Raw genomic sequence first — 17992 nt, 5'->3', positions numbered from 1 at the left:
TGACCAACTGCCAGGATCTTTTTTTTTAGAGATGGTCCACCAAAGGCTTCAGAATTTGCTTGTACCTTGATCATATTTGTACTCTCATGCTAAAAGATCCCAGTCTTTGGCATCATAACACAAAATGTCTCTGTAATGCCCTCAGCTTTTCCCCTCACTTCTGTTACAACACTGACTGTGAGTCACCAGCATCTGATAAGGAACAGATCATACAGACTATTTCTTATAGTCTCCATAGTGAACTATCTTGCTTTTAAATGCATTGTTTGCCTTGAAACGTTGCCTTGGAAACAAACGGGGTGAGTGCTGGTTGTATTGTGTCTTTTCTGACTAAAAATGATTTAGATAAAGTAAACAGTTTGTTTCCCGGATACCCTATGCCATAGAAGGGGTTCGTGGAAAGGAAAAAAAAATATTGCTTGAAGTCATTATTTCAAAGTTTAGAATTTCACTTTTATTTGAGGAATTCCAGAAATACTTTTTGCCTTAAACTAAAAAAAAACTTACAAACCAGACATTTGTTTTGTTCTTCAGTTGTTTTGCATTTCAGTTAAAGATTTTCAAACCCTTCAATATTTTTCTTCTATCTGAATCTATCATATAACTTGGCTGAGACTCGACCCAGCAATAAGGCTAATGACTACACTTGCAATGACTTAGAGATTTCACTGTAAAATGATATCTGAATGATCAGTCCATGCTGCCCAGATAAAAGCGTTCATCTGGGAATAACTCATGACAGTCCCTGTTGTTGAAATTTTTACACCAGAGGTTTTTGCGGATGACGGATTCATTGTCTGGGGTGTTCCCACGACAAATGCTTCAAAATGTAACAAAGAAGGTCTTTGTTTTGGGAATATGAACTAGCTTATTTGTCTATTTGTTTCCATTACTTGCGGGTCCTTGTTTTAGTCATTTTTAAACATCTATCATATGTTTTTTTATTATCCAACATGTTTCTCTGGTTAGTAAATGTCTAATGCCGTTTCCCTCTTCTGGATAATGCAGTATCGATTACAGAATTGTCCTGACTCTTTATGCACAGACTTTCTTTTCCAAGACCAACCAGACTGCCGTCTATATTTTAAAATGGATTCAGAATCATTTTTGAAAGGATCTTGGCCCTTTCCAGAACTGAGCATGACAAGCATGACTACTGTATCCTGTGACTCATTACAATGACAGCTCACATTCTTCTAGGCAGGTACTATATTCCTGTGTTCCCCCCCCCACACTACAAAAAGTTCCAAAGTGACAAATAATCTGAAGGTGTCAAACATTACTTTATTTACAAGGATGGGCTACTACTGCTGCTGGGCTGTTCCTTCGCCATTTCCATGACAACATCCATGTGATGTTACACATTCTTCATTTTTTTTCAGATATCCAGTCAGAACTGATTCATTCATTTAGACAGAGATTGGCTCTGAATGGGACATTTCATGTTTAGTCCACTGAACCATGTCCATTATAATACGTCAACACCTTTCCTTATGCTTTCTTTCAAGATTTCATTGTCTCAAAGTCCGATCCTGTTATAAACTGATCTCAATGAGCATGAAGTTTCATAAACCATTTGCTGTATTTTCTATCACCACTAGATGGGGGTCTCTATTTAAAAAAGAGCCCAATGCATGCCCTAAAGCAAACTAAGAGCGCCATCTAGTGGAGTCAGAAAATACAGTAAATGGTTCATAAAGCATCATTTGGTCATCGCTAGTGATTGGCTGTTGTAGAGGAGAATATCCTTTTGGGAAGGCAGTTAGTGCTAAACAGCTTAAGGCATCATGTAGAATAAATAACATACAAAATGTAAGCAAAATATACGGTGTCTTCAGTATTCAGGCCTCTCAAACTATTCCAGATACTGTTGTACAATACACATTTAAAAATGGGGTGAAATTATAATTTTTTTCCATCAGTTGAATGTAAAAACATGTTTATTTGCAAATTTATTTAAAGTAACTGAAATCTTCAATCTGCATAACTATTCAAACTCTGCATTTAGCACATTGTAGCAGCACATTTAGCGACGATTACCGCCGTGAGTATTCTTGGGCATGCTTTGTACGGCTGGATTTCTCCCATTCTTCTCTGCAGATCCTCACAAGCTCCGTCAGATTGGCTGGAGAGTGTCAGCGAACTGCCGTCTTTAGGTCTTTGCTCAGATTGTTCAATGGGGTTCAATTCTGCCACTATAATGCTTCCCCGTAAGGATGCTATTAGCCAGGGGATGAACTGTGCCTGGCTCTCCACAGACAGGGAGATCCAGTCATTTCCAGTCCTTCAAGTCCCATCTGGCAAACTCAAACTGGGTCATTTTGTGCAGGGGGTGCAATAGGAGCATGGATACCCTGGCAGGACACACACACACACATATCACAGGCAATTCAGAGACACCAGTGTTCAGTGAATTTGCAGTATTCAACCGAAAAGTAAGAGATTCTAGCTTTCATGGGATCTCATCATTAATCTGTATTATTTACCGTTTATTTTTCTTTGTTAAATGAACTCTGAGCCACCCACATTTGCCAGACCCATTTCTGCATAATAAAAAATATGTTGATCTCATAGGACGTTAATGGACATTTTCATTGCAAGTGTTTTTTGAACTTATTTGATTCTGCCATAGGCCAGTGTTTCCCAGTCTGGTCCTCAGGAACCCACAGGCGATCCACGGTTTTCATCCCTCCCAGCTCCCTACCAGACAATCCACAAAGCATGGACTGTCTGCAGGCCCCCCAGGACAGGTTTGGGGAGGCTGCTTTTATCCCGGCATTGTTTTATTTATGATGATCTCCACACCACGATGATGGCTCTCTGTATTAGAGAGCACTCTGTCATTCATATGTTGCATCTATGTCTTCCAAGTTCTCCAGCCTCGGAGGCTTATGCAGTCCTACGTTTATTTGTTTCCATGGCAGCTGCGTTGTATGGTTCCTCTATGCATGAAGCAGATGTATATAGATTAGCTTTAAAGCCCAGTTACGTTTAAACAAATTACAATGTCCTAATTTCATGAGTACACAATGAAATCTTCAGATACATATTTCTAACTGATGTATGTTAATAATGTTATACATTATACATGTTATAATATTTTCCTTGCTTTAATGAAATATGTAGAATAGTCTACATCTACAATCTGAGATCTAAACAGAATATCTTTGCCTGTATAGAAAGGGATGGGAGTTTGACAAAGATGCAGGGAAACAAAGAGACATAAAAACCTGCATGAAATTATAAATCTTCAAAATTACTATACAGCCGAATATTATCGGTGAAATCTTATTATGAATTGTTATAATTTTTTTATCTTAAAGAGTTTACAGAAAATCGATGTATTTCAAAAAAGGACCCCATAGAAGCCTCAAACATTTAATTTCTCAAATGAGGGGAGCAAGACGTAAAGCAGCCCCCAAACTCCTCAGTGATACATTGTCAAGGAATTGCGGTCCATGCTGTAGCCCCACCCACTTCATTCAAAAACTACATTCATGCTGTATGCTTAACAAGAACAGTCTTCGCCGGACAAAAAGACCAACATTTTTAAATGGTTTCTTACACATAAATTAGTAAGTATTCAGATCAGTTAATCTTGTTTAAAATATGACGACAGAACTGAATACTTTTTATAAAAACATAACATTATCTCTTCTTGACTTTTTTCTATTCAATATAACTTAATTTATTATGTTTCATTCTATCATTTATTATTTTATTACATCATTAATAAATGAACGTATAATTTAAACAATTTTATTGTATTTGAATTTGCAGCCAATTTCATTAAATGACCTCAAGGTTCAGAGTTGTGAAGTTTGCAATGAGTTCCTTCGGGAAATTCTGTCTCAGAACCATAATCCAAACACTAAAAAATGTTAAAACTTTTAAATCTATTCCAAACTGTGTTTTAACTCCTTCTATAAAAGGTCAAATATATGCTGCTTTTAATTGTATCAGTACTTCTGAAACCATTACTGTTTCCTTAGAAATTTTACTATTTTCTCACACATGCTGGAAAATATTGCCACTGAATTAACTGTTATCCGTGTAACAGTGGTCATACATACAGAGTCTGCTTACTATAAATTTACATGTGCTTACAATACTGAACTTACTGGCTTTCGGCCTGCCCTGATGATTTTGTGCAATACTACTTTTGAGAAATCAATATTTCTATGTATTGAATGATAGCATTTAATGATACAACAGATTCAAAATGAGTTTTCATAAGTCGTAATGAATGCCAGACAATTCCCATGTTGTAATGGCATCTATTTCACTTTATATTATCTCTTAAATTAATTTTCCCACTTATAAAATTTGAATTTCCTTCTAAACTCCACACCTAACTCCACCTTCTTTAATTCTAGCCTCTTCTTCTGCATGGTAGCTGTGATTAACAGCGTATTAACAGTCATGTTTTTGACTCATTTGATTTGGAATTTACATTTAATTTATTTAGCAGTCACTTTTATCCAAACAGCTTGCAACTGAGCAGAGCAACTGGGGAATGAAGAGCCTTGCTCAAGGGCCCAGTGGTAGAATTACTCTCCTGGACATGGGTTTCAAACAGGGGACCTTCTAGTCACGGACACAGCAGCCTAACCTCCCGAGTCACACAGCATCTCAACTGAAGACTTTGAATTCAGTTCTGGTAAATCCAAAAGAAGTTAATTTAAAATTTTACCTATTTTCATTTGTAGTCTGTACAGAGAGAATTAGCTCAGAAATAAGCTTTATAAAATATTCTATCCTAAATGCTGTTTTCTTCTTAAAAATTCATCTTCCTAGTCAACACTGCCATCCTGTGAAAAATATTGTGAATTACAACTAAGGTTACCGATTAGCGTCTCTTTGCAGCCCCAGAAAACGAATCATATGAGCGACATCGCCATCTTGTGGTTTGTGAGGTAAAATTCTTCCTTAAAATGTTGCTTGCAGCTTTTAATTGTCTGAAGAATGCGATTAAAGTGCGGTAATTAGTGTTTTACGTAACTTACTGTTATCTGGTAATTCGATTTCACAGCCATCCTTTTTATGTTAATTGGTTTTTACCTTTCCAATTATATTTTATGGACTGTTAGGATTGAAATATGTAAGCAATACTTAAGATGCGTAGTAAAATATGTGTGTATGTCAGTTATTTACAGTAAGGATTATTCCTTATTCTGGAGACTAAAACCGGAAACTAAAGCCATAATATTTTCTAAATTAAATTTTGATATGAATTGTTTGCTGGACATTTGCTATATAAGTTATATAAGGCATAATGACTTAAAAATTGCAGTTTTACGTTTTAAAGAAAAGACTTTATATACTGCCTTAATAGAAATCGCGTAAGATTCAATAAGAATCTATTACGCTGGTTTTAAGTAGTGCCCGCCTAGTGCAGGTTTTTTTAAGGGATGAGCGTGTGTGATTGGCGCAATATTACCCAATAGCGTAGCGGGATTATTATGCGACTTCGCCAATCATAAGCTAAGAATTTGAACCGGAAGCGCAGACACGTTGTAGTAACTTCTAGTAAGCATGGCACCCGGAGGCAAGATCAACAGACCAAAAACTGTATGTTTAATATCTCTCTTTGCATGTTTTCTGTCAGTATTTTGTCTGTCTTTCTCCTATTTCACAGAATAGGTGCCCGGTTTCGTGGTAATTTAAAATTGCAGGATTGTTCACTGTTTACCAACCAAGTAGCGTCATTACATGAGGACGCTGTTCAGTTTCCTAGTTAGATTTTTATAGATCGTGAAAAAAGCATGGAAGGAGATTACTTGGCTTTCAGGGATATGTTCATAATTTTAATTAAAAATTATTTTAATTTACCAACTTTCTTTAGCAATACCAACAGTACTCAATTGTGGCATCGCGTTAATGTACTTCTGTTTGTTAATGAGATAGGGAACGGTACCCACTGCTAGGGCTGGAACTGGCAATGTATATAGTAGACATTTGTACTGATTTTGCATGTGTACACCTTATCTTTGTTGTAGGAACTCGGGAAAAAGCTCTTTAAACGTCGGCGCGTTCTAAATAAACAAAAAAGGTTTAAGCACAAGATTGTAGGAGCAGTGGTTGATGAAGGTCTGATCACTGCTCATCACCTGAGGAAAAGAATGTGAGTACACCATCTCTTAGCATGACGCCATTCTTGAAGCCATCAGTGAATGTTCAACTTAATGTTCAATCTTGCCTTAAAGGTACAGATCTTCCACTGGAATTCTTTACCTGTCTCAGAAATCAAATTCTAGTTTTATTTATAATTATATAAAACAATTTCCTCACACAATATAAACGTGTTTTCGTCCAAACATCCTTCAGATATTGGGATACCACTGTTTCCAAACTGATTTTTGTAGACCTATTTCGAAATGGATTGATTTTTTTTTTCTACCAGTCAACGCACAATTGTCCATTATGGCTATGGTGGTCTGTCTTTCTTTCTAGAATTTGTAGTCTGTCTGGGCACATTGTTTTTAATGAATTGGAATATTACACATCTGTCTTGTACAAATGCAAATGTACCACAGTTTTCAGTACATGGCAAAGTGAAGATAAGCCGTATAGATCTGGAAAAACTCCTAGATCTGGCTTTTAAGCACAGTTGGGTATTTAAGCATGAAGAGCCTGTGGAGGGTTAGGGTGGTGACCGAGAACCCAGTGGGCACTCGAAAGGCTTTCCCACGTGCGCTTTCGGTTGCGGATGAGGGCACGTGACATACATTCTGTCATCAGGGGTTGGCTGCAGGCGGTGCACGTGTAGCCCAGATTTTTATGTCTAGCGGAAACCTTGCACGTCCGTGTGCATTGACCACTCACGTGCCAGATAATTGATTAGGTTTACAGTAGGTGACGGCGTGGATTTTCACAGATTGTGTTTGCTGCAGTACATCTGCCCTCTCCTGGTCTGGTGGAATATGATAGTTGTACACATGCACCAACTGCACCCATCCGAAGCCAAATGTAGTATGGACACTAGCTGCCATGCAGCCTGAAAGAACACGGGGGAAAGTAAAGTATGAACAAGGCTTAACCAAACGTCAGGGGCTTTATGCAAAGACAGGAGAACCTGAAACACCATCAGTGCATCAGTCTGGCTTTTATAGTAGAATGGTTAGATGGGAGACACTGTTGAGGTAAAGGGCATAGGATAGCCCACCTGGATTTGGTTTCTGAACAGGTCTCTGAATGTTCTTGAATGACCCAGCCAAAGCCTGGTCTTCAACCCCATGGAAAATCTGTGGAGAGACCTGCAAATGAGGCGGGAAACATTGGGGAACTGCAATATGACAGAGCAGAGAGGATCTGCAGGGACCGGGAGAAACTGCCAATCTGTTATCTTGCCCAAGAAGATACACATCTGTACTCAGTGCTGAAATTGTCCTACACAACACTCAGTTAAGGATTTGTAAATGGATGATTTTATTTTAAAATATTGCTAACGTTGCTTAACATTTTTGCCTTTTTGCGTCAGTTAATGGCAAAAAGAATCAATCCATCTTGAAATCCGCTATACAACAAGGTCTAGAAAAAAGTTGAGGGATCTGAATGCTTTCTGAAGGCACTTGACATTCAAATCGTATCAAAGTCCTTACTAGGAACACCCTAGTTCATCTTAGTTACTCCCCTTTAATACCCTTTCCTGATTTATACGAATTGCACATCAGACGCTTAACAATATGCAAACTGTGCTTTTGGATTCACTTGTATTGGGTGTTAAAAATGTGGGAATTCCCTAAATTTTCCGTGTGTTTCCCCCTTGCCAGTACTAGCCCACGGGCTAATATCACTCTGTCCGGCAAGAAGCGACGGAAGTTGATCAAGCAGCTGCAGCACATGGAGCGAGCGAAGGCAACCATGGAAGGTCCTGTGAATGTTAAAAGTCTCTCCCCTGCCAGATGATAGGTTACAAGTCTGAATATGAGAGTCTTTCATAGGGTCCTTTTGGGGGCACTGTGTGGCTCTGGGGCATAAGCCTCGGTGCCTGTGATCAGGAGGTTGAAACCCAGCCTCAGCACATCTGCGGGTCCTTGAGCAAGGCCCTTAACCCCCAGCTCCCTGGACACTGCTATGGGTGGCTGCCCTTCACAGCCTACAGGGAGCAAGATGGGGGAGGCGAAAAGAGAATTTCCCCGTAGGGGTCAGTGTTATATAATGTGCTTTTAGTTGAATCAGCTCAAACATTCTGACTTGATACGATGTATCCAAATTTTAACATGTCCCATCTGTTAATCCTTCCATCTTCCATGTCAGCTTACCCAGTACACAGTGCCCAGTGTACAGTGCCCAATTCCTGTCCCAGGAAACACGGGGCCCGAGGCAGAGAACCTTCTCTATACAATACAAGACATCAGTGTGTCCAATTTAGCCCCGTTTTCCTACAGTTGCGAGGTCATCTGACGCATGATGATGTTTGACGCCTTGAGGCAGCGGCAGGACTATGAAACAGGAGTCTGATATGCACGCCATGCCTCAGCTGTCGGTCACCTTCGGCACGCTCTGCATTTCTGTCCCTCACAGTTGAAGCACAGCCTGCAAAGAAAGCTGCCCCCAGCACCGTCTCCAAAAAACAGGCGAAGAAGGAAGCTCCTGAGGACATGGAGATGGACGATCAGGATGTGGAATGAGGAGATGGTGACCTGGACCCTGCATCAACCCTGCTGCAGTTCAGCAGTCCAAGGATGTTGCTGTTATTCATTTTTAAAGCACATTTGCCTTTACCCATTATAGAGTGTTAATATGTAATATGTATCCTTCTTCCAAGACCCTTGTATTCTGAACATGAATGTAATATGATATTTTTGCATCGGCTGTAATTTTTAATGGACTTTGTTACTGTCTTTTGACCCAATTGAACGAGTCTGTGCTTTAGATGGAGTATTTCAGGATCCCCCTCCCTCAAAAAAAAATTACCTTTATAACTGGAGGCAGTGAGGTTCAGTGGAAATGGACACTATTGCCTGCGATTGGAATGTTGCCGCTTCAGATCCCAGAAGTTATAAGGGTGATTTCAGCATTAGGTCCTTGAACAAGGCCCTTAACCCTACAACTGCTTAATGCATTCTGATAAATGTCACTTTATATAAAAGCGTCTGCTTTAGTTGTATAAAACGTATACAAACTTTGAGTTTCAAGGACGAAGGCTGTACAGACTCACTGTAAGCTGTTGTATATGGAGGATGCTTGAGATATTTCCACACAAAAGCTGATCATAAAGCTCTTATGCTGAATGTCGACATGTACGGAAATGTATCCCATCTTGTGTACTTAAGTAAACAAGGCCTATAATTATTTCAACCATATCTTTGTATGTGAACATAGATTTGTAAATGCCAGTTAGCATTTTAAAACTGGTATTTGTGATTACTTTTTCACTCTTGTCGCCCCAAAATTGTATTTGCGATTCGTTAATCTTCCGATTCAACGTGGATAATTATTAATTTAAGAAATTGATATGTTGAAACGTGCATCAAGGTGTAAATTGTAGTGACCGACGCACCAACCCAATCGGGAGCGGCGTGTGTAATCAGGGATGTGGCGGCAGGATTGAAAAGGTAGCCTACAGTGAAGCCCCCCCTTTGCGAAATGTCGAGGACAAAGAGACAAAAAACAGATGCACCCAGACACAGCGAGGAAGCAGGCTGTAATCCTACGGTGATCGGGGCGTCGGGCTACATGTTGTAGCCGAGCTTTCTGGTGCGAAACGCCGAAATGATGCCGTGGTTTCGTAGACCTTTTAACGATTTTGTGACCCGGACTCCGGCTTGAAAAACAGCCCTTTTTTATTTCCGTCGCTGCCAGCGTTCGTCCAAGAAAACGGGAACACGGCGGCGCCTGGTGCGCCTCGGACAGATCACGGACACATATTTCGCCACCACTATACATTTGTCTCATTAATAACGTACTTGTCTTCCCGTGTTTATTTTATGTTTGGAAGCAATGTCAAATATAATGTATTTCAGTATAATGACAAGGAGAACGAGAGTCTAACGGAGGACAGCGAAGTGTTTGTGTCCTCGTATTTATAAGAGAAATGTCTGTATAACGGGATGGAAAAAAAATAATAAAAACCAAGACTTATAGAAAAAACATTCTTCTAGGATGGTACCTGCATCAGTAGTACACAGACTACTCTCACAATATTAAAAAGGTAGGAACCGCAACCAGTAATCTGTATTTCAGCAATGATTTGTATATATTATTTAACACGTGTTATTATTTAGCTGTGTACAACTAAAACGTTGGTCAGTATTATTTCCTCAATTCAATTGAAGTAGACTGGACAGCCTTACATCGCTGTACCTAACAGTAACTGCGCAATTGTTTGCGCTCATAGAGAAACCCGGTGTCCTTATGATTTAATGGAAGATGCGTTTTAGTGCGTTTTCCCCTCCAGCTACATCGCGTTATAAAATCTGTCGTCTATTTGAATGACATCGACGCTATAACGGAACATCTTCGTCTAGGTAATCTGCCGTCTGGCGAAAATGTCCTTGATAAATATGTTTACTAGTTTTCATGTACTGCTGTAAGATGGTGACATTTTTTTAATCTGTATTGTCTGAAATATACCCTAGTGTCTATGTATGGTGCTATGATCGTGAAGGATTCCGTGAAACCTATAAAATGTGCGACTCTGAAATTACACAGCAGGGTTAACTGTTCTGAATACCACGTAACCGTGTAGTAATAATAAGTATTGGTCTTGTAGGTGTTTAGAAACGGGGGTGAAGTTGTGCCCTGAGGTGTCGGGGAGCGCACTGAGCTGTGGAGAGGCATTTTCACACCTCATGGGAGACTGCTAACAAGCACTCGCTACTGGTAAGTACTAAGATCACAGCCTCTGGTGCAGTCATTGGAAATGCGGTGCTGCTCATTATACTCGGAGCTAAAACAGTCATCCTCTTACCCATGAGCCATTTAGCCAATGAGGGTCATAACGATCTGGAGAAGGTATAGTGAAGGCTCTGAAGTAAGGAGCACCGATCCACGACAGCGCACCGGTTTACCCTGAACGGCATGTCATTAGTGCCTAGTGGAAATGCACGTGGGAGAGAAGCAAACAAGAGCTGAACATCCAGGCCCCACGCATGTAGCTTTGGGGGTTGGGGGTGCAAACTCTGTTGTTTTTCACAGACCCCCTACCCCAAAGCAATTTTTACTTCAATTTTTACTTTCAATTCATCTTGCAGTTTATTTACTAGAAGAAATTAACTGTCTGTGGACTTTTCAGAAATCCTAGGAGGATGTTACAGGGCTCGGGCTGAAGCCTCCTGCACATGGGGACACAGATACCCCTAATTTATGCCTGCTTGCTGGACTGATGCCTTCTTTCCTTATATGAGCAAGGAGGCAGCATTTTTGTCGTAAAATCCATCTGGCAACGGCATTGATTCCAATTGGTTTCCTTGAAATGCAATTCATGTGCTGAAATTTTGTTTTTCATCTAGATACTAAACAAACCCAGATACCTTTGACTGTGACGGAACAGCCCCCCCCCCCCCCCAATATCTTGGCACACTGAATGAAAATGACTAATGTGTTTCCCAATGGTGTATTTAAAAATTATATTATCTTAATTGTAGCATGAAATGTGCTCTTCAAAAGCCTTTCAGTTTCCCTTTCTGGCCGCTTAAAAGGGTCAGGTCAAATCGCTTTGCAGATCCATCCATCTTCCAATCGCTTGTGTGGTATGGTGTCGTGGGGGCGGGGCTTGAAGGCTATATCAGGCAGCACGGGGCATAAGGCCAGGACAGGATGGCAGTCGATCACAGTGCACATATATGCATATATTTACACCCTGTGGTGATTTCCCAGTTCTGTAGGTGTGAGACCGCAGTGCTGTCAGTTGAGCCATTATGCCACTTAACCGTTTGCATAGTTTTTATAAAATCCGATGACATAAATCATTTTGGCTCTAGCTGTTAACACGGTAATTGCACTAGGAACATAATTACCGATAATAGTTTTATATTAATAATACCAAGATGGTTCAGTGGCACAACAGGGTGGTTGAAAGCTGCTTCGAATCTCCAGGGTTTTGGGGGGTGAAATCCCATCCCTGCTCAGGTGCTGTTCTGCTCGTAGACTCTCCCTCTCTCAAGTGGGTTTCTTCTGGCATCTCTGGTTTCATCCTGCAGGACAGACTGTTATGCTACCTGTCATCTCTGAATTACCGTTAGCGTATGAACCTAACCTCGCAATGAACTGCTTCCCCTTCCAGGGTGTACTCCTGCTCTGTCCTGTCTGTACACAAGCCTGTATCATTACTGGATGGATATTGAAGTACATTCTATTCCTTAGGACATTCTGAATCTACCCTCTAGTCGATTCTTCCAATGTCAGCTGTAGCTGGCATGAATGCGGCTACCCTCTCCTGGTCCATGAAGATGGGAGTGGGTCTGGTGTTCAGCCTGGCTCTCCTGTGGTCCTCCAGTTCGGCCACCACCAAGCAGTGCTTCTCGAAGGAGCACACCAATCTGATTGTCAACGCCAGCGCCGCCTTCCTGGCCAGGACTACAGTTCTGGATGCCCGCATCAGCCTTTCCCAGCAAGCCTGTCTGCTCGACTGCTGCTCCCAAGAAGGTTCTGGAACAGTCATACTACCAACACTAGTGTGATTTGCCTAAAAGCAGTCAGTTTGTGATACGGATTGACGTATTGTGATTAATTAATCATGCTATGTCACTGTAAAGGACATCACTAGGCCAAAATTGATAAATGTATCACCGAATACGATAATCATCTGTGCTTTTTATTTTTTTGCAGTTTTTAAATGCAACTGGGCCGTATACAGACCCGATAAACCGAGCGGAAGCGAAAATTGCTACTTATTTTACTGTGAAAGAGAAGAGGATTGCCCTCTGATTCCCATGAATGGAGTGAACAGCTATAACATTTTCACAGGTAATCACAGCGGCACACAGCTCTTCTTTGTTTTATTTTGAATCTCCAAACAACCAACCACATGGACCATTCGTCGTCATTAGAATTATTTGAGTGTCTCTGTATAATTTTCTGTTGACAGAAGGTTTCTTAGACCTGCATTATTTTATTTATAATGTTGCTTATTTTCTACTCCTTAGGTGTGGATTATCCATCCATGAACCATTTAACTACCACAAAAGCCGCCACACAGCCAAGTACTACCCCCAGAGTAACAATCAGACCAACTGCAAAGCCAACCTACATTACCACTCCATCAACACCAACTGCCACCACGCATACTTCAACTATTACTGCTGTCACTACTCCTACACAACCAGTGACTACTACTCAACCAACTACTACTACTATTACTACACTACCACCTACTATTACACAGCCAAGTATTAGTACTACTCTACCAAGTATTACTAGTACAAAGCCAAGTATTAGTACTACTGTTACTACTACTACACAGCCAGCTAATTCTATACAAACAACTGCTACTATACAAATAGCTAGTACTATACAACAACCTCCATCTACAACTAGGACACCGCAACCAAGCAGTACTACTACACATACTCAGCCAACCACTACTCTTACTAGCAGTCAACCAACCACTACCACTACAGAATCAGCTACAACAGCTTTGATTATAACACCACCAACCTCCATTTTACATACTGATCCTACTACCATGAAAACTACTACCAAGAGCTCACTGGTAGCAAGGCCCAACCGACCAATCGATGTTTCTATGCAAAAAACTATTACAGCATCAGCATTAACAACTACTGTGCGATCACCCCTGACTACTGAAATGAAAATTGGCACTGACCCAACAGAAACCACAGCTGCTAAAACAGCTTGTGTTACATTACAAGCTATGCTAGCTACAACAATTACAACTGCAGCTACCCCGAAAACTGAAACACAAACATCTTTATCCACAAGTACCACAAAACCGAATAAAATTATCAAAAACCACAACAAACCAACAAGGAAACAAAGCATGAAACCATCCCCTTATAATACAAGACTAGGTACCACTACTACAACCACTGTGTTCCCTTCCAAACATCACTTAAAACTGACTACAGCAAATGCAAAGCAAAGCTCTACAACAAGACCTCCAGGTCTCCCTCACAAAGCAGCATCCAGAAAGCCAAAGACAAATCTGAGGACTTCGGCCACCACGATTAAAGCAAAAGCCTCCACTGCACGAACGACGACATGGACGACGGCGACTCCCACGTTGTTGATGACCCAACGCTCTGCAGCCAGCATGACCCCATTGCAAGCCACAGCCAAGGAAGCCAAGTCTATGCTGGTGGCTCCTCCCCCCCCTGCTCCACCAACCACTAAGCCTGGCCACACAAACCCCCCGAAAAGGAACACTGTCCACCAGCGGACGCTGAAGAGCACGCTTGAGGTAGCTGTGGTGGTTGGACTTGTGTTCCTGGCTCTTGTTGTAGCACTGGTAGGAAGGAAAGCTATGGAATCTTTTAACCGAAGACAGTACACAAGATTGGAGCTCAATGACTTATACTACGATGTGTGACAGCATCACGCACAAGTTTCAAATGCAAAAATCTGTTGTTTTTTGTTTTTTTTAACCAGAAAGTATGTGCTCTGTTTTCCAACTAATACCTAAAAAATGAGTGCATTTCATTTCATGAGACCAATTGATAAAATAAAATGGGTCACGGGGTAGGAGGGGGGGTGGTTTGGGGCTGTTTAGTACGGCCAAAGAATAATGAACTAAAAACGCAGCAATACCTCTTTCGCTTATACTCAGGTAGTCATAAAAATCTGGTCAGCAATTGGGAAACCGGTTACTTCAGCGAAAATGCCATTGCTGCATAAAGTGTATTGAAACAAGTCACCAGTTGTTAGAGGTAAGCAGTAAGTGATGTGAACAAAACGCCGCTTCTCATTCTGTCGTCTGTAATTTTTAAATTCATTTTCACTGTTCAGTGATATTTTTACTGTCCTTTGTCTGTGTGGCCTCCTCACGGCTCATACCGGTGTAGTTTTTTACGGAATTACTTACAGAACTTAAATAATGCAGGGAACAGGGAGACGGAATGCATCGAAGACTTCAACAATCAGTTCCAGTGCATTGTATCTTAAATCCATATATTGTTCTTTTATGTAGAGTTCATTGATTACATAGTTTTGTCCAAGAATTTGATGTATGTACACACGTATGCGTGTGTTCGTGGGTGTGTGTAGAAAGAGAACGATGTAAAAATTATTGTTTCCGTAGAGCGCTAAACTACCCGATGTCCTGCACTATATAGGTGTAATAATATAACCACAAGATGGCAGCAAACACAAAGTGAACCACAGTGAACCGCGCACCATCGCTAAGATGCCACTAGAAAAAAAATGTACACTGCAAATTCTGGAAATAAATTTAATGAATTGCACACTTATTAAGTAGGACGTTTCGGTGAACTCGACTCGATTATTTACCGCATGTATAATTTTGAAGGTCGTGTGAAAATTCACGGGTTTGGTGTACTTTGTTACTTATAAATTAGATTTAAGTGGTAATTGTACAAAATGTGATTTTGCAATAAAGCTTTTGTAAGCATATTTTGTGAGAATGATTTCAGGCATGATTCAAACCGAAAAAGTTATGGAGAAGCATAAGTAAACGCAGTGCTTGTCCCCACTCACCGGATGGCGACAGCGGAGGTCTGATTGGGCCATGATCTTTTGAAAGTTAAGAAAACCCCATGGAGGAATTTCTTTAGTGAAATACTGTCTCTCTCACTATGGATGGTCCAAGGGATTAACAAAGTGTGTACTTGTGACACATGACTCTAGAGTTGTAACTAGCACCAGACAAGAACATCTTAATTTGTTAAAACCAAAAACAATCTGTACACATCAGTCCGCTGGGACAACAGTACATTTACCCTGTAGTTAAACGACGGCCTTCAGGTGCCCTAGATCTGAAAATGTGAAGGAACTATTCGACGTTCTAAAACCACTCAAATACTACATCTACTAGCAACTGAAAAAGGAACTAATACTGCATCGCTGATTATCCAGGGACTATTAACAATCGGAATCTATATCTTTAAAGGTTAAACGAAGGTTCCTTGGTGTTAATGCTGTTTATGTTGCATGCTTAAGCACAATCGTTGAAGTGACAGAACTTGAAATATGTTTTCTGATGAATAAGCATTTTTTATGAAATAAGGGTTCTGACCAAATCAAGAGAATCTTCGATAATATGGAGAAGGCAGGATAAGGCAATAATCACGCAAAATATTTTGTGTGCCATATTTACAGTGTAACTATCAGACAAGGAATGTGCTCTGTACTGGGGAGCTAAGAAGGAATTAGCGTCCTCTGGGAGCTTCAGGAGATTGTCTCAAAGGTATCTCCCATTTCTCGGATATTAGTGTTGCCCTGTTTCACATGCGTTGGTGTAGTCCAGGAAGTCAGAAGCAAAAAGCCCCTAGCCATTAAAATGTGTCTTTCCTCTGAGCCTCTTTTCTACTTTTCATCAGACTCAAGAATTAGTTACCTCATGTGAAGGCGCCCTACCGTGGACGCTGTAGGAAATCTGGATGGCTGTTGTCGTATCCTCAACCTCCAAGCATACTGGTACCTGGCCATTTACCTGAAATTTTTCCATTTCCATAAGGACCGTTAAAATAACCGTTTCCTTGGTAATATTAGAACATAAAAATTTAAGATTGCACAGAGCAAAAATTGAATCCCTTTTCATGTTTTTTCAGGACCAGCATCAGTAGTTTCCTGCAAATACATTTGTGTGCTCTAGGCTAGCTTCTGTTTCTCCAATAAGGAGCCATTGTCCACTCTGAGATAAGAAAGATACAATCTGTGAGTATTATACTGTATTATTATGTTTAAAAACCCAGACTGCACATTGAAATATTATGAGAATAAAGATTACATATTCACATATCACAATGGGAGTCTGTAATAGATTTCTCGGTATGACATAAAACATCAACCAAGACTGAAAATATATTGTTTTGCTGCGTAATCCATTATTGCCACTAACATTTTATCTAACTGTTACTTACAGAAATGATTCAAAAACACGCGTGATAAACAGGAAGCCTGTGTAATTTGAAGCATTCCCTAAGACTTTGGAGCTCTGAGGCACTCCCGACAGAGGCGAGCCTGACAAGCAGGGTCACAGGGGTATCCGGATACGGACCGAAGCACCATCTCGCCGTGAGAAACTAGTCCCTCCGGATTTGCTTTCTCTTCTCCCAAAACAATCGCTGATCCCCCCTTCCTTTCCCCGCAAACACCCGCGTCACATTTTCACCGATCCCGCCGCGACCAAATTGCGGCTTGGGAGGGGGGGTGGTTGGAGACGAGCGCATGCGGTCGAGCCACAACAATAGCTGATGCGGGTCGGGTTTCGAGAGCGAATACTGCCGAGCACAGGGGGGGAGGGATGGGGGGAAGGCGGAGAGGAGGAGGAGTGGGGGGGTTGGCATTTTTCCGCCCGGCGGAAGGACACTGATCCAGAGGCGGCGTGTCGTTGCGCTCAGGCAGCAGAATGAGCGACTCGGAATCGCGGCGCCAGCGAGCGTGAGTGCGGAGTAGAATGGAGCCGAGCTCGGCCTGAGCCGCACCGGAACCGGCCCGAATCACACGACGCGAAGGTCCGAAGACACCGAAACAGAGGAGGAAGAGGGAGCGCGACGACAGAGCGATATGATATCGCCGCGCTGAAAGACAAGCGGCGGCGGCGGCTTGCGAGGAAAAAGGGAGAGAAAGATGGGCGCCGTTCTGCGGAGTCTAATCTTCTGTAGTTTTTGTTCGCTTATACAAGGTGAGTTTTAGATGGGATGGTTTTTTTCCTCCTCCGCTTTTTTCCGGAAAGTTGGCAAAAGATTTGGGAGAAGTGGCCGTCCCCCCCCCCGCCATAGGCCTTGCGTGCAAGTGCGTGGGGCCCTACGTGAAGGGGAGCTCGCTACCTTGATTGCACGTAGGATCCCATATGGACCCGCACCGTCTGCGCGTGTCGTTTGGTGCCCACCGGGCGTGCTCCGATTCG

At 41.4% G+C, this 17992-nt stretch overlaps 3 protein-coding genes across 5 annotated transcripts in view; all 3 read left to right on the top strand.

Moving 5' to 3' along the window:
* The first annotated feature begins 5455 nt into the window (after window positions 1-5455).
* c3h11orf98 (chromosome 3 C11orf98 homolog) lies at window positions 5456-9306 on the top strand. The gene is made up of 4 exons (XM_049007393.1): window positions 5456-5571; window positions 6000-6124; window positions 7773-7870; window positions 8527-9306. Exons 1-4 carry the CDS (start codon window positions 5536-5538, stop codon window positions 8631-8633), a joined length of 366 nt encoding a protein of 121 aa, XP_048863350.1. The 5' UTR covers window positions 5456-5535; the 3' UTR covers window positions 8634-9306.
* Window positions 9307-9452: 146 nt separating this feature from the next.
* Window positions 9453-15534, top strand: LOC125738443 (uncharacterized). 3 transcript variants are annotated; one of them, XM_049007374.1, is made up of 5 exons: window positions 9453-10156; window positions 10718-10827; window positions 12333-12591; window positions 12775-12912; window positions 13092-15534. In XM_049007374.1, the coding sequence occupies exons 3-5, from the start codon at window positions 12345-12347 to the stop codon at window positions 14492-14494; spliced, it is 1788 nt and encodes a 595-aa protein (XP_048863331.1). In that variant the 5' UTR covers window positions 9453-10156; window positions 10718-10827; window positions 12333-12344; the 3' UTR covers window positions 14495-15534. The 3 variants fall into 3 exon arrangements, with proteins under 3 accessions (XP_048863331.1, XP_048863329.1, XP_048863330.1); XM_049007372.1 differs by having other exon boundaries at window positions 12310-12591; XM_049007373.1 differs by having other exon boundaries at window positions 9453-10472; window positions 12310-12591.
* Window positions 15535-17430: 1896 nt separating this feature from the next.
* LOC125738762 (low-density lipoprotein receptor-related protein 6-like) overlaps window positions 17431-17992 on the top strand; it is a 41606-nt gene continuing 41044 nt past the window's right edge. Inside the window, exon 1 of the mRNA XM_049008055.1 lies at window positions 17431-17767. Coding sequence (XP_048864012.1) covers window positions 17713-17767 — 55 coding nt within the window. The 5' untranslated portion in view covers window positions 17431-17712. The remainder of the gene's footprint in view (window positions 17768-17992) is intronic.

Source organism: Brienomyrus brachyistius, chromosome 3 (genome assembly GCF_023856365.1).
Source record: "Brienomyrus brachyistius isolate T26 chromosome 3, BBRACH_0.4, whole genome shotgun sequence".
Lineage (NCBI taxonomy): Eukaryota > Metazoa > Chordata > Actinopteri > Osteoglossiformes > Mormyridae > Brienomyrus > Brienomyrus brachyistius.
Note: the sequence above shows the minus strand (reverse complement) of the source record. Positions and strands in the feature narration are given on the sequence as shown.